General features: G+C 51.8%; 1 protein-coding gene across 4 annotated transcripts in view; it reads left to right on the top strand.

Annotated features, from left to right (window-relative positions):
- LOC142571609 (sodium-driven chloride bicarbonate exchanger-like) overlaps positions 1-14,940 on the top strand; it is a 255,889-nt gene that overhangs the window by 99,634 nt on the left and 141,315 nt on the right. The window contains exon 1 of one of the 4 annotated variants that reach the window (XM_075680112.1): positions 8,411-10,262. The exons of the other annotated variants lie outside the window; for them this stretch is intronic. Coding sequence (XP_075536227.1) covers positions 10,174-10,262 — 89 coding nt within the window. The 5' untranslated portion in view covers positions 8,411-10,173. Of the gene's footprint in view, positions 1-8,410; positions 10,263-14,940 lie in introns of those variants that run through there. 4 annotated transcript variants of the gene reach the window in all.

Raw genomic sequence — 14,940 nt, forward strand, 5'->3', positions numbered from 1 at the left:
ATGGAATGCTCTAGCGCTACCAAATTGTGCTCGGCTTATAACAAGAGCCCTTACTGTGTGTTCACCATTCCCGTGTCCTCAAAGTCCCAAATTGATAAACGTCCTTCACTCGAAGCTGTTCCTCTAGCGCCTCTCGTCGACTCAAGGAGTTGCTTACACCTTCACTCCAGAAAATTTGAGAAGCCGCATGAGAACTCCTCACCTCAAAATTTTTGCTCATAAATCGCAGTATAGGGAGTGGGCGATACGTTCCGAAGCGCGGAGGTTAGAAATATTGAGCACAGCGTTCGAAGCTGCCCTTGTTGCGAACCCTGTCGTGTGCGCAAAATGTCAGCATAGCGCACCCTTGCTCATCCACAACGCGCATGCGCAGGTGTCACACGGCAGGAGTGGTGACCGCGACAGCACAGCGGGAGTGGTACGCTATCTGTAAGGCTGAGCGCATATGCGCTGTTACCCTTTCGCTGTTTGTGCAGGTGGGGCTTCGGAATGCATAAATAATAACGTGTCTCAGTTGACACCGACAGGATATATGCTTTGAACACCGAGTACGCTTTAGCCTTATTCCGAGGCGTTCATTTAAGCGCCCTCCTAGGTATATCCTTGTTCGCCGCTTCACCGGTAGAAGCTGGCGATAAATACAGCTTGGCGGCCGTCTATCTGCTTCAACTAAAATGTAATCTCCTCTTATGGTTTTATTGACGGAAGGAACTCATTGTAATAGTTTACGGAAGCTTGCTTCGTTTGCTTCTGACTGCCTTGTGGCTCTGTAACCTTTCTGTAAGCAACGAAGTATAAGCCAATAACCGCTGATTTCCTGCAGCGGGTAAAAAGAAAATTACGACTATGGTCAACTTGCATAAAACTTCGATTGAAGTGACTTGCCACGGCAAGTGCCGGTATCTCTTGCACGCCATGCAGCTTACGTACGCGATCCTGTACGTCAATCGCCACTTCAGGCTCACGTAGACGAACTTAAGTGAGCGCCATCTGTTATGCACCCCGCGAATGACGGATGTCGCCTCCTTAGTTATATACACTCAAATGAAACAGAATTTATTATTGTTCTATAGAAAAATACGTCCATAAGGAACACCCGTACAACCTCCGGCATATCACTTATAACAAAGAAAAGATTCGCACTAAGTACGGTTCACAAAAATGATCATACCCGATTCCTGACCTCTTGAATAGACACGAAACAGCTATAACCGTTGTTACAGAAAGTGCCTCAGCGCAAGCATTTAAAGAGAACATAAGCGGATACTTTCTTCGCATACAATTTTGAAATGTATTTCGTTTTTTTCTCTCGGGGTGTTAAGTGAGCACGAAATGTTGGTTGAGTTGTGAGTTGCGTTTTTTATTGTTCTTGTTCTTTGTTTTGGTCGATTTTCCTGTACTTCATGACACAAATGTAATTCGTTCTTATATAGTTGTGCATTTCTCGCGATATGGATTAGTCCTGTCCAAAGTTCTTGTTTTAATGCATTGTTGCCAGTGCTTTCCACTGATTTATGTTGAAAGTTTTGTCGACAGGCAATGTAGCAATTATTACAGTGATGTTGGGTGATGTGTTTGGGGAGTGGGGGGAACGGGGCTGACACTCTGTCAGCCATTAATTGCCTTTATGTCTGCCTTCTAGGCAACTGTTTTGATGCCTAAATAAAATACTTTGGCTTTGACTTAGATCTCGATGCACTACTTCGCATCTTTCTCTGCCTTTCTTGCTTTCCATTTTTTTTTTGTTTATTAGGACATTAGATATATGACACACAAAGAGGCTTCAGACAAGTGGATTCGCGAACCACATTGCAAATACTAAATATAACTTGCAATCACATGTATACGAGAACTATCGAGACCACCACCGGTGTGATTCAAACATTTAGGGCGGAGTTTTGGTGTCTCCGAACATTCTGCTTCTTAGTAAATGGAGCCAGGTGTGCGCCGCCTTGCCATTGGCGTTGCTCAGTGGTGTATGCAAGTCGTTTGGTCACGTTTACGCGCGATAAATTTGATCACATCCTTCGTTAGCCGCGTTTCTAAGTTGGGCGCCTCTCATCGGCGTTGTCTCTGCGACATCCGCTCATTTTGTTATATGCTATTGTGTTCTTTCTCTTAGTTCGATAACGACTCGAGAATGTTAGATTGTTTCCTCGGCAACGTTTCGTTTGATCGGGCTTCTCTTAAATGCGCAAGACACGCCGGCCGAGTGTATCCGTACGGGGATCACGCGGACTAATACAATATGGAGAGAAAGATCAAAATATGAGGAGACTTGTTCTCCTATTGAATGAAGCTGTATGCCCTAACTGTAGATAGTCTCCGTCTTTCTTTTCTACTTTGTTTCTTTGTGTTGAACGAGGAACCGGGAAAAGCAGCGAAGTCATATATAGGAGCTGAGTACAGGGCGTTGAAAGGGCTCGGGCTTGCGCCTGGAGACAAGCAATCCGCGGCGCTGCGTTTGAGGGTCACCGCGACCTTGTCCTTTCTTCCCACGGTGTCCTGTCTCTGGTTTCGTCCCCTAGCGGCACTCCCGCAGAGGGATTTTGCGTAAGTATGCTTTGACCTTATTGCGATGGCGTTCTTTCTGCGCGTGCTTACATATATATATATATACCGACGTTGATCGCGTCGGCGCTCCTCCTTGTCGCTATAATACCTGGCGACAAAATAAAGGAAGGAAAAAAAAACAACAACAACGTGGAGCTCGCTTTCCACGATCGATCGCCTGCTTCTTGCCGTCGCCGCTGGGGTCGCTGTGGTTAACCGGAGCAGCTGTATCAGTTAAGGATGGCTAAACAGTGGGCGCACGCACGTACAGTATATGCGCATTGGTTGCCAGCCATCCTGGGCGAGCGTTCACCCCGGTCTCGTCCCATTTTCTTTGTCATTGTATTTCGTCTCGGTCTGCCGCGGCGGCTGCTGTTGCCGCAACAAACGGGTGAAAGGACCGAGTGTCGCTGGTTGAGTGGAGGCCGCGGCGAAGCGCTCTGGTTTCCTCTCGCCTCCCTCTTATTCTCTTCGTCTGCCGGGGGTCGAACCGCGGAGGCATCGAGGCTCCTGCGATTGTGACACCGCTGCGCGCCGGTGGCCACGCGTGCAGCGAGGCGATTGTCGGCCCGGTTGGTCTTACAGCCAGTGGTCGCCGGTTGCGCTTGCGCCATCCGTCGCGCGAAGTCGTATACCGTCGTGCACTTTAGATCGTTCTGTGCTGGAACAACCTGCGAAACGTGTCGGAACTTTGCCCGGTCGCTCGCCCGTCTTGCTTAGAAAATAAAGAAGTGTATTTAGGGCGCCACTTCGCGCATTTAAAACGCTATCTAAAACAAGGCCAGCAGCAAGGACACCTGTAAGGGCAGCGACGATGGTAGTGCTGTCGGTCCTTCTTGTGAGCTATTCGGCGAAACAGCAGCCCCGGCCAGGAAAGTCCGAAAGGGTTCGAAACCTGCCCCGGTAACTTATGTTCGCGATGGCAGCGCCGCTGCTGCTGCTTACACGTGATGGCTTTCTATTGTGCCAAGCAAGCATCGCGATTATGATGGGGACAAACAGTCGCCGACACCACGCAGGTAAAGCTGGAGGAGGTCTTCCATAACATGCTTATCACGTAAAAACGCGCCTCGAGTGGAAGCACGCGCCATCCAGCTCGTGTAGTTTCTCCTGTGCCCACTTTAATTTGCGATTTGCATTCTTTGGACACTCCGGCCACTTTTCGGTCTGCCTAAGCTCATTCGCGGCGCTCTGCAATGCTGCATGCGAGCGCGCACCACAGGTACAAGTCCGATGGTGAAGCGCCCGCTCTTCAATTAGTAAATGTTTTGTGAGCCCTAAAGAGGCGCCTATGCAGTCGCGACGTGTGGTTCACGTCAAGTCAGGTGTGCTGCACTTTCATTCTATACAGTGCCAGCTGGACAAAGCAACTGCAGTTGGGAGGCCGCGTTTGTGAAGCTTTCCTTGTACAGCGTCCGAAGGTGCAGACGCTGCGGTCGGTGCTGGTGCATGTGGGGCACGTGGGTATTAGAGCGAGTAACACTCTTAGCCGCCTATACTTCCCCCACTGCGGAGGATTGTAAACGTGCCCTTAGCAACACGGTTTGCCGCTAATTTTCTTGAATGATAATCGCATTTAACGTTGACAGTATCTCGAGATGGGTTCTGCCGCAATTTTTCGTTCACGTCGGTAGCTTACGCACGTGCTTGCTCCGTCTCGGTTGCTTCCAGGTGTCCGCACGATTCTCACGCATCGTATACCTATCGGAGTAGCGAGATCGACTTATCCAGAGCCAAGCATTGAGCACTACATGGAACACACGTCCAGCGCAATCTCAGCCCGGCGTCGCCTCTTTCATGCCGTGCACCTTGTCGTACATGGGGGCTCGACGTCCTCTTCCCGACTTTCAGCACAGACGCGATGAGGTGCGTGTCGGGCTCCTCCCTCGAGGCGCGCCTCGCTTGCGCAGCGCCGCTCTCCCCGCGGTGGCCGCGACAGCGTCGTCGTCGTCCCCTTTGCGCGGCGAGACCGCGTCGGCGCCGCCGGGTGGCGATAACCCGTTCTTCGACGCCCTCCTCCACGTGGTGCGCCTGGCGGGTTTCGCCACCGCAGGCGGCAGCATCCGCTGTTTCGGGATGCGCGGCTGGCCGAGCTTGGCAGCCGGACCGATGTGCCTCGGGCCGGAGTGTTTGGAACTTCCGTGACGCGCATTCGCTTCTGCTTTTACTTCAGGATTGATTGATTGATTGATTGATTGATTGATTGATTGATTGATTGATTGATTGATTGTACTTCAGGATTGATTGATTGATTGATCGCTTTTTACGTCCACCCTATCTGCGAGGAATGTTGCGTGGTCAGCAACTAATTTCGTCTGTCAGGGGGCTCTTAAGCACTCGTCGAAATATTCAGAACGTCGGAGTAATTTTACTTTGTTCTACACTGTCGCCTATGTCGGCTGTGGTCGGGAATCGACCGCACGGCCACGATCTCAGGAGATAACAGCGACGGGTCCTGTTTCGGTCAAGGGAGATTATTGCTATAGTTCCAGTATATGCGTCATACATGCGCATGCCTGAGACACTAACTTATTCTTCAGGCGTCGCATTTCGTTCCTCGTCCTGAAAAAAACAAACAAAAAGAAAGAACAGCTCGCTGTTCTCGATTTGCCGCGTTACCGAATTCGCCGTATCCTGCACGATGAAAGCTATATATATATATATATATATATATATATATATATATATATATATATATATATATATATATATATATATACACGTCTGCATCTTATATATTATCATACCATCTCACTCCACTGAGCCATGGCACAGCACATGTGTGCAAAACAGCTTAAACTGTGCATGCGATGAAATAAGTAATGCTCTTTGCACTCGAATATACATGTTCTATACATTCTTGTATTGTGTCGATATCTTCCTTTCCTTTATTTTTTTTAAATAAATGTTTCTCCTCCTCTTCCTCCTTCTTTCTCGAAGTCATCGCGCGACGCGATACTTCTCCATTAACAGTAAACTTGCTGTGCGGGACTTTTAAACGCCCATGTCGCGTTTTCCTATCTGTCGTGGGGCGTCGCTGAAGAGAATTTCGTATGCGCTACAGCAAGTGATACTGTGACCCTTAAGTCAAAGGCACTCACAACTGCTCTCGTTGGCACCTTTTCGATCAAACGGCTGCGCGATGACAACAGTGGATCACCGTGACATTCCATAGTCTCACGCTTGTGTGCGTGCGCTTCTTTTCTTTTTTTTTTTCGTGACGTATACGGCAATTCGCTCAGCACAGTTACGCTCGCAGTTGTGGATGAGCGTTGGCGTTGGCAACAGAATTGACCTTTCTGCTTCGCTTCCACTTGCTATATGGCGTTGTACAGACGTCTCGCATAGCTAAGAGACCGCATTTTTTATCGGTCGCTTTCAGCGATATCGCACATTTAGTACACGCCAATTAGCTAAGCCAGCTGAAGTGAATACGACTGCACGGGTGGGATCCTCCCGCTGGTGCTATTCTCACATCGCAAATTCGCGAGTGTATTGAGACGATTCCCGTCACTCCAGCGAGGCGCCGCGCTTGGCTCCACGACTCACGGTATCGTGACTATACCTCCGAGAATGATCGATGTGCGTAGAGTACTACGGCCCCTGCAGCACGTTTTGCGATGCTCGAAATTGCAGCACTCAAGACTGCGGCGCACGGGGAGTGCGTTGTGTGTCGACGCTTTCGGCGCGTGGAAGTAACGATAACCAACGTTCGCCTTGTATAGTTCCGCGTCAACGGCGCGAGCGGTGCGATTTTGGTTCCGCTCCGGGGTCGCGGAACGGCCTCTTATCTTTGGCAGCTCACCCGCCACTTCTCTCCCCTCCTCCCTTTTCTCCTTACGGTGGAGGGGTTTTACGCGGTGTAGGAGTATGCGGCAGAAAAACGTCAATGTATGTATAAATTCAGTTGCAACCGTTCAGTAGCAACCACGTGGGCTTCGGCGCACACAGTTTTGGATATTCGGGTCTTCGGGAATGTTAGTGCGAAGAGTGCACAAAAATAAGTGCGCCGAAGATTTTGTAAGAGGCCACACTCTTTTCGCGCATTCCAAATGAAAATAATAATCATAACAAAAAAATAACGGTCGGTGAGCAACGCCATAGGCTACATATAGGCTCAATCTCCGAAGTATTTCCTCCTCCTCCTCCTCCTCATCATCATCATCGACAAATCATTTTCCTGTCCGAGCCCGTCATAACTGTTCGTCCGTAGCGCGCCCTTGAGACGTCTCGAACTGAAATGTGTTTGATTTCGAACTGTCGCGCGGTGCTCGTGAAGTCCGGATAATTCGCTTGAGCGACGCCGCGCATTTCTCCGCGGGGTATACGCCGGAACCCTATAGCGATCGCCACACCGCCTCCGTATAATCGAGGTGCCTGCCAACTTCGTGACACTGCGGGTGTGCCTGACGCTTGCCGACAGGCGTGTTCCTCATACGTGTATGCAGTGCTGCGTTTACCCCTGGTGCTATCGCGCGCAAAAAAAATATTGGTACAGAAAGCGCCAATGGTACCGTCTGTTATGCGAAAGTCCTGGCCAGCGTTTCAGTGACCTGATTTATCGATGGGTCAATTCCATGTACGTTGGCCGCCAAATTATTCTGCGCTTGCTTCTTTCTTGTGAATTCAGTTTGCGATTATGTGTATGCGGCGGCTTGTATACCAACGAGGCCTTGCCGAGAGGTCTGATTCTGCATAGGGCGGTTGTTTCCGCCAATGTGCACTCGTACAAGGTCGCAGAGGCGAGTATAAACAAAGGCAGAACGTGGTAAAGAGTTATCATTTGAACCAGGCGACGAGAGCGAACGAGCAGCAGGTGGTACCATGTCGAGGCAATGCGTGAATGAGCCCGCTGATGTATGAATGAAAGCCCCCATCTCTAGGGCCTCTCTGCACTTGGGCGCTGCGGGCTTGCGAAACAAGGGGCGATGGTTGAGATACGAGGGTAGGGCGAAACGGTAGCTGACCGGGCACGGTCGACTATCGGAAGGCAAGTACGTACCAAAAGTAATTTCGGAGGAGCACTCTTCTCCGTGAAAGGGAGGTGGTGTAGCGAAGGGGAGAAACGTATGCGCGTAAGCGCAATCTGCGGCCCCGTCGGGGTTGAACGCCGAGAAGTAGGAGAGAGACTGCCCGTGAACCCCCTTCCCCTTTCTTCGGGTGAAATCTGAACCCGCTGGATCGCATCTCGCCCCGTGCGCTTGATTTCCCGGCCGACGTCTTTTTCTTTCCTTTATTTATTCTCTGATTCGTACGCGGCAATGCCGATTCCTATTCCGCTGCCGCTCTTCTACCGAGAAGGCAGTTGCGTCACACCGTATATCTGGGACCCCGGCCGAGCGGGGCGATATCCTCTCTCACGCACCCCGCTCGCCAATGCGTCTTTGATGAGATTTAATTCCACCACCACGGTGGCCGTATAAGTTGTCTCTTGGCGTACATGTGCCATGGGCTAGCAATATCCAGCAGACTTCTTCGGGGACAGCTCTCTCATAAAGGCCGGCTTACGTTAAATTATAACAATAATAAAAAGAGGGGACAAGCACAAGTGGGGGCAAATAAAAGCGCGAGGCTTCCGCACCGACCGTTTCTCACTCTTTCTTTTTATCTTCTCTCACTCTCTATTACTCCGCTCTCTTCCTTTCCCTGCCGCTTTTATCCGAAACGGCCGTGGGATTTCGCTCGATGCGCTGCCGCCAGCGGCGAGGAGGTCACCCGATCGTGTTGCTGGCGGCAGCCTCGGCACCTCTCCCGCGTGGTGAGAGAAAGACGGGGAGCGGAGAGGCGGCACAACCAGCCGGTCGCGAAGCCTCTCACCAGCGGCTGCGGCAGCCAAGTCTAGCGGCGCCAGACGCGCGCGGCTGTGTCGGCGGAGAGGGCCGGGACGGGCTCCCCCAACTTTCGTGCCGCTTTTGCACCCCCGGCGAGGCACCACCACCACCGTCCACATCATCTTCGGACGGCGTCTTGCGGGAAAACCTGAAATCAGGACCGGGCGCCCCTCAACCCAGTCGCTGCCTTGCTCTCCACTGTGTGCAACAGCGGCGGCGGCGTGCCCGTCGCGCCTGCAGAAGAAGCGCCTGCCGCCGAGCTGCGTGCGCTCGGCGCGTGGTTCCGGCTCGCTCCGAAACTCTGGTTTCGCGGCTACGCTCGAGCCAGCGCAGCAGCGGCAAAAGCTGCGCGCACCGTTGGCGTGACGTGCGCGCTCAGAGAGGTAGAGCCAGTGACACCGGCTGCCTCTCTCAACGTCGTCGTGACACGGCAGTATAGACTCGCGTCAGCGCGACGGCACGGTTCCGTCGACCTCCGGGTGGCACTGTCATCACTTGAGCGTGGTTTGGAGGGCCGACTATAGATCGCCCTACTCAACGAAAAAGAGCAGCCTAAAGGACGCTGCGAAAAGAGGGCCACCGAGTCTGTGACCGAGCCCGTAGCTCGTGCTGCTGCTCGCTAGCCTCGTTTTCGTACCAGTTGTAGCTCGCGCGCCGTGCGTGTGAATTTGGCACACGCGTTTGCCGCGCACTGACTTCCGTTTGGTGGTGTGTTTCTCAGTTTCTGTGGCTCTACGAGAACCGCGCAACAACAATCGGCGTCCGTGTGAGTGAATACGCTAACACCGAAGCGGATTCGCGAGATTTTGTCCGGCGCCTTTTTCGGTCTCCGTTCTCCCCGAGTCGGCTATCTCGCCGCACGACACCGGCCATCATTCATTCCTCCGGCTGCGCTTCCGCATCGCCTCCTCAGTGAACGGCGGGACTGATATGCGCCTGCTTGGCCGGAAGCTCCTTGAATCGCAAGCGCACGTCTGCCGTCACGCTCTCCGCGCCCCTTCCCTTGTGCCGTCGAGAGGGGGCTCTCTCGCAGTGCAGCGAGGAGCAGAGCAAGGGCGGTCCTGCTGCCGACACCGGACCCACGTGCACCGCCGCCACTGCCACCGGCGTGCCTGGTCGCTGGCGACCGGACCCCGCTGCGCGCCCAGTTGAACGCACTCCGTGCTAGAAGAGAGGGCGACACCTCCTCCTCGCCCCCGGTTGTGATCCGGAGGCCTCCTTTTCTGCCCGTCGGTGCGCCCAGTTCTTGCCGGCAGCGCCTCGCAAACGCGGGCGCCGAGGCAGTGTTGCACTGCTGCCGCCGCCGCTTCACGAGGCAGGGCATCTCTTGACGCAGCGTGCGTGCCGCGACCCAGTTGGAACGTGAGCTCGACAGCGGCATCTGATTGCCGACGCCGTTGTGCCAGGGCAAGGGAAGCACTGCTGCTGCCTTTGAAAGCAGACACGTCACGTGCGTTTATCGGCGCCTCCGGCTGCTGCAGCAGCGAGACCCAGAAGAAGACTGACTTGACGGCGGGGCGTTCAAAACGCTTGCGCGCGGCGTCACGGCGAAGTTGCCTTGCCCGGTGTTGACATACAAACGCACTGCGAGTTGTTTTCCAAACTTTGGTTTCGCCGTTTACGTTTCGCTTTGAAGGCGCGCGTTTGACCGCCGAGGAGGAGTGCCTAGGAGAAGCGCGTCGGACTCTGTCGCTGCGCTGAACAGAGAAGTGCTCGCGCCCATTGTGTGATCGCTCTCCGAGCAGCGCCACGCACCCTACTGTCCCGCCCTTAACGGATTACGCGCGCCATGAGGGAGGACCCCAGCAGCGGAGAGCCCCTGCTCCCGGGCTCCTCTTCTTCCAAGCCAACCGTCGTGGTCACGCGTCCGACGACGAGGTAGGGCTTCACGGCACTGCTCTGAGCGGTCCGATTCAATGTTGCTTGCGTATTGCCCACTCTGTTGCTTCTCACGCCAAGCTTGTTGTCAACGCTGACTGGAAGCGTACAACGAGGAATATATATAAAAAAAATTCCACGCTTGTCAGTCAACGGTAACATCCAATGAGGTGTCTTCCGTGTACTAGTCATAGTAACTGTGGCCGTCGCCCACGTGACTGCCATTTGCGAAAGCTGCGCGTCAGGCTTTTCCGCTTATTACGCACATGCGTGTTTTGAGTCGCCGCTGATGGTCGCTGTAGTGCACGAATTCGTTAGCCTGCGCGGGTCCCTGCGCTGCCGCTCTGGGTGCGCGCAGGCGACCCACTTTCTCGCACCCGGCGAACAGATGACGGCCCTAATGAAGCTTTAGCCGGCGCACACTCGTTAGAGCTGCTGCTTGCAAAGCGGCTGTACTTTCTTCTATTATACTCCGTAACGTGGTGTATATATGCACGTGAAATGCAGCTGAATGGTCGCGTAAGCGCTAGTCTGTCGTCGATTGTCAAGAGGGACGTCACGCATGCCCTTTGCATTACATGTAGTTAACCGCGTCCGGAAATGACACACTATATTGCGCTGAAAGATGCCAGTTCGCGTATATCAATCAGTACGCTCGTTTAATTAACCGAGTGATTACTTCCTGTAATAGATGCGGAATGATCACGCAGTTTCTTGATTTCATATGTAAATCTGAAAACTACTGCAGCGTTTTGCCTCCTAAGTGTAATACGCGCTTCGCATGGTAAATCTATAATCAAATAGTTTTTTTTTTTTTTGGCGTCGATTCATACCGGCGTCTGTGCAATATGCGTGGCCCCTTTGGTGAATTAAAACATCGTCGGCACGCGGCCAAAACTCAGTTGTTGCGATAGACCTGTGTGAGGCAGTATATATATAGCGTCTGTAAAATGATACAGACAGACAGACAAAGAACTTTAGTTACAAGGTCCTGAGAAGCTTTGCCCTAGGGCAGAGCTGCGGGCCGCTCCCACGTGGGGACGGGTAGGCCGGGCCTAACCGCCGCATCGTGGGCTCTCTGGACAGCCCAGGTTTGACGTGAAAGTTCTGAGCTCTGGATGGCAGAGCTCCATTCTTCTTCTGTGATGCGATTGGGTCCCTGTAACGAGAGGCACCGCCAGAGCATGTGTGCGAGATTGCTAACAGCCCCACAGTCGGGGCAAGTACAGCTAAAAGCCTCTGGAGTGATCGTGTGGAAAAGGGCCAGGTTTGGATAGCACTTAGTCTGAAGCATGCGTAAAGTAGACGCCAGAGGTCTAGCCAGTTTGCTGTGAGGGGGAGGATAAGTCCTCCTACCCAGGTGATAGTGCGTAGTAATTTCGCTGAAAGTAGTGAGAGTGTCCCGAAACTCGAGAACCCCGGAGTCTGAGCTCGATGCTGCTCCCGCGCGGTGGGTTAGTGCGCGCGCTTGGGAGTGAGCGATCTCGTTGAGATTAGGAAACGAGTCAAGCTGGGCTTCGAGGTGAGCAGGAAACCACGTGATGGTGTGCGGAGAGATGATCTTGTTCTTGAGAATCTTGTGAGCCTCCTCAGTGATGGATCCTGAAGCGAAAGCCCTGACCGCCGATCTCGAATCAGTGAAGATTTGTGATCTGCTGTTGTCTAGGAGTGCTATAGCAACTGCGACCTGCTTCGCCCTGGTTGGCGTTGAGCACTTCAGGGAAGCCGCATTCACTATCTGTCCGTTGTGATCAACGAGGGCAATGGCGAAGTTAGACGACTGCCCATATTGGGCGGCGTCGACAAAACATGCCGAGTAGGCATCGTCCTTGGTACGCTTGAGGAGGGCGAAAGCTCTTGCCCTGCATCTGCCTACGTTGTGTTGAGGATTAACATTACGGGGAAACGGTGCAACTCGTATGTTGTTCCTTTGATCTTCTGAAATTTCATATTTCCGCTCTTCCATGAGGATAGGGTTGACCCCAAGAACCACCAGGATCTTCTTTCCAGCCGGGGTACAGAATAGACGGGCCAGTTGGGCTGACTCCTGGGCCTCGATTATCTCGTCCAATGTGTTGTGCACTCCTAGTTGCATAAGGAGATCCGTACTCGCCCGTAACGGAATGCCTAGTACTTTTTTATACTTTTTCTAATGAGCGTGTTTAATCGTTTCTTCTCGGAGTTATACTAGTTGTGCATGGCTGCCACATAATCTATATGACTCATGAGGAAGGCGTGGAACAACCTGAGGAGGTTGTCTTCCTTTAAGCCTCCACGCCTATTCGAGACTCTATTGATAAGTCTGATCATGTTCTCAGTCTTGGGTGTGAGCTTGTTGAGCGTCGTATTGTTACTGCCATTGGATTCGATGAACATGCCAAGCGCCCGAATGGTGTCTACTCTGGGGATGGTACAGCCGCTTTTAGTGTGGAGCTTGATGTTTATTTCTGACAACGGTTTCCAGCCTCTAGGTTTGGGACCTCTCCTGACTGGCCTGTAGAGGAGGAGCTCAGACTTGCTCGGGGAGCATCTAAGCCCCGTATTTTCCAGGTACATCTCTGTTTGATCTACAGCCTCCTGTAAGCCTAATTCAACAGCTCCTTCGCTTCCTCCGGTGCACCAGATTGCGCCTGTAAATTATGCGACGAAATTTTACCCTTCCATCATGGAGACGTCTTTCTTTGACGTCTGGACATGGCCAAAAATAGTCCCGGAAGCATAGATGTATTTTTGGCCTCAAGCGAAGTGGGCCGCGCTCGTGGCGAAGGGCCACGAATTGATTTTCATTTCCAGATTTTTCTTTTCCCCTCCACTTCATTAGCTTCCGACAGAAAAATCGCGGCCGTTGATTGTTGCCTAATATTTAGAGTAGGTAGATTCCAGCGGAACCATACGACGTCTACTTATGGCCGTAAAATCGTAGAAGCTAATTTACTTCATATCATATTGACCGCAAATAAAGGCGCCCGGGGACAGCGGAAGAGAACACAAAAACAACATGGCCGGTTCTCTTCCGCTGTCCCCGTCTTTATTTGCGGTCAACATGATATGCAGCAAACACCAAACTAGGCCAGACTGAAGTTCTTCTGAATCTAATCTAATTGACGACAATCGCGCACTCCACCAAGGGAGGGGTGACGATGCAAACCTAAACAACAGCGTTGCTAGGAGACGAATTGCCCGTTACCGTAGAGCCGCAGGTCCTCTTATTTCGTATCTCAACAGATAAAAAGATTTGAAGAAACAAAAAACGAAAGCAAGTGCTCGTGGTCATCTCGAAGTCCTACAGAAGCGTTAATCCTTTTCGAAGCAATTAAATGCAAATTGAGGTGCTTCGTCGAACGGTGGAGTAACTGGAACTGCAGCTTTAGAGAGTTCACTTGTTTCTGCCGGCCATGGGAAGTTATCAGATAAAGGTTTGGCAGATAACGCTACAGGCAGCATGCGAGAGTCGCTGAAAAGACATGATCGACATCTAGTTCTGGGGTGCTTTAAAAGCAGCGTCCATCGGGAAACGCGTTTGTTTTGTATTCGGCTGCGATTTTTTTTTCTCACTTGCGTGCTTATATCAGTGGACAGGGCTGCAGTATTCTCCTTCGCCCATCGTAGCCGCCTCTTTGTGGAAAGTATATATGTGCTTGTTCTTATTCGTGGAATAAATTCTTTGGTAACCTTACGGGAAAACGACCTTCAAAATACAATCACACTCTGAAGCAATGATACCTGAACTGTACTGTTGCGCACGCTATGCTTCTTTGCTCTTGCCTACCTCGTACCAGCACTCAGTCGTTCGTCATTCTGTTGCATTGAAACGGCCTTATTATTTTGTTATAGTCCCCGTACTGATTGTGACACTTCCTCGCACCTAATGTTGTGCAAACACGCCCACACAATGCTGAGTTGCACAACGCAAAGACAGCATGCTGAATGGGTCACGCGGAGTCCAGCGCTTTGTATGCAGTCGGTCGATTGCGGTGACAAGAAGAGCGAATAATGCCTACACGGCTCCGGGTCACGGACGACGCGTGTGGTGTTCGGTGCCTTGGTCGCCGCAACTCTTGGTTCGCGTGTGGAGCGTTCCGCGCAGCGTAAGGAGCTCCGTCGATCCGCTGGCGCTTATCAATTTTTATTTCCCGACAACAAGTAGACGTCAGAAAGGAAGAGAAAAAATGTAAAGCAACGGCGCAAGCAATAAATTGGTATGGGGGAAGTATGCGATGCTGTACCTCAGTACTCGCTCTTCGTGAGAAGAAAAATGTTTACTGAGATTGAAGCTTTGTCATAAGATGTACATCGAACAACTGCTGTGTTTGAGCACTCGAAAAAAAAAAATGAATTGCGAGACGACGAGAAAATATTGTTTCCTGTTCAAGAACTGGTACTCGGCTTTTAATTTCCCGGCTGTGCCTTCTTATTTTGCTTGTTTGTTTACAAATATCGTGCAGCTCTGCATCGTGCAGGAATTGCAGCAATGGTACTGAGAGCTTGTTGTCTGTCATTCAACGGTTGTAGTTTTCCTGTGCATCCGGCTTCACTATAGACTTACTCGGCATTACCGGCCTGATGCAGCCGTTCCAGGGCGCAGCCGAAATAGGTGTCTTGGCACCTCGAGAGCATCTGTCGTGGCCATAGGGAGACTAACACTCCGGACATGTTAACTTGTATGCGGACGATGTTT

The sequence above is a fragment of the Dermacentor variabilis genome, chromosome 2, assembly GCF_050947875.1.
Source record: "Dermacentor variabilis isolate Ectoservices chromosome 2, ASM5094787v1, whole genome shotgun sequence".
Taxonomy (NCBI): Eukaryota; Metazoa; Arthropoda; class Arachnida; order Ixodida; family Ixodidae; genus Dermacentor; species Dermacentor variabilis.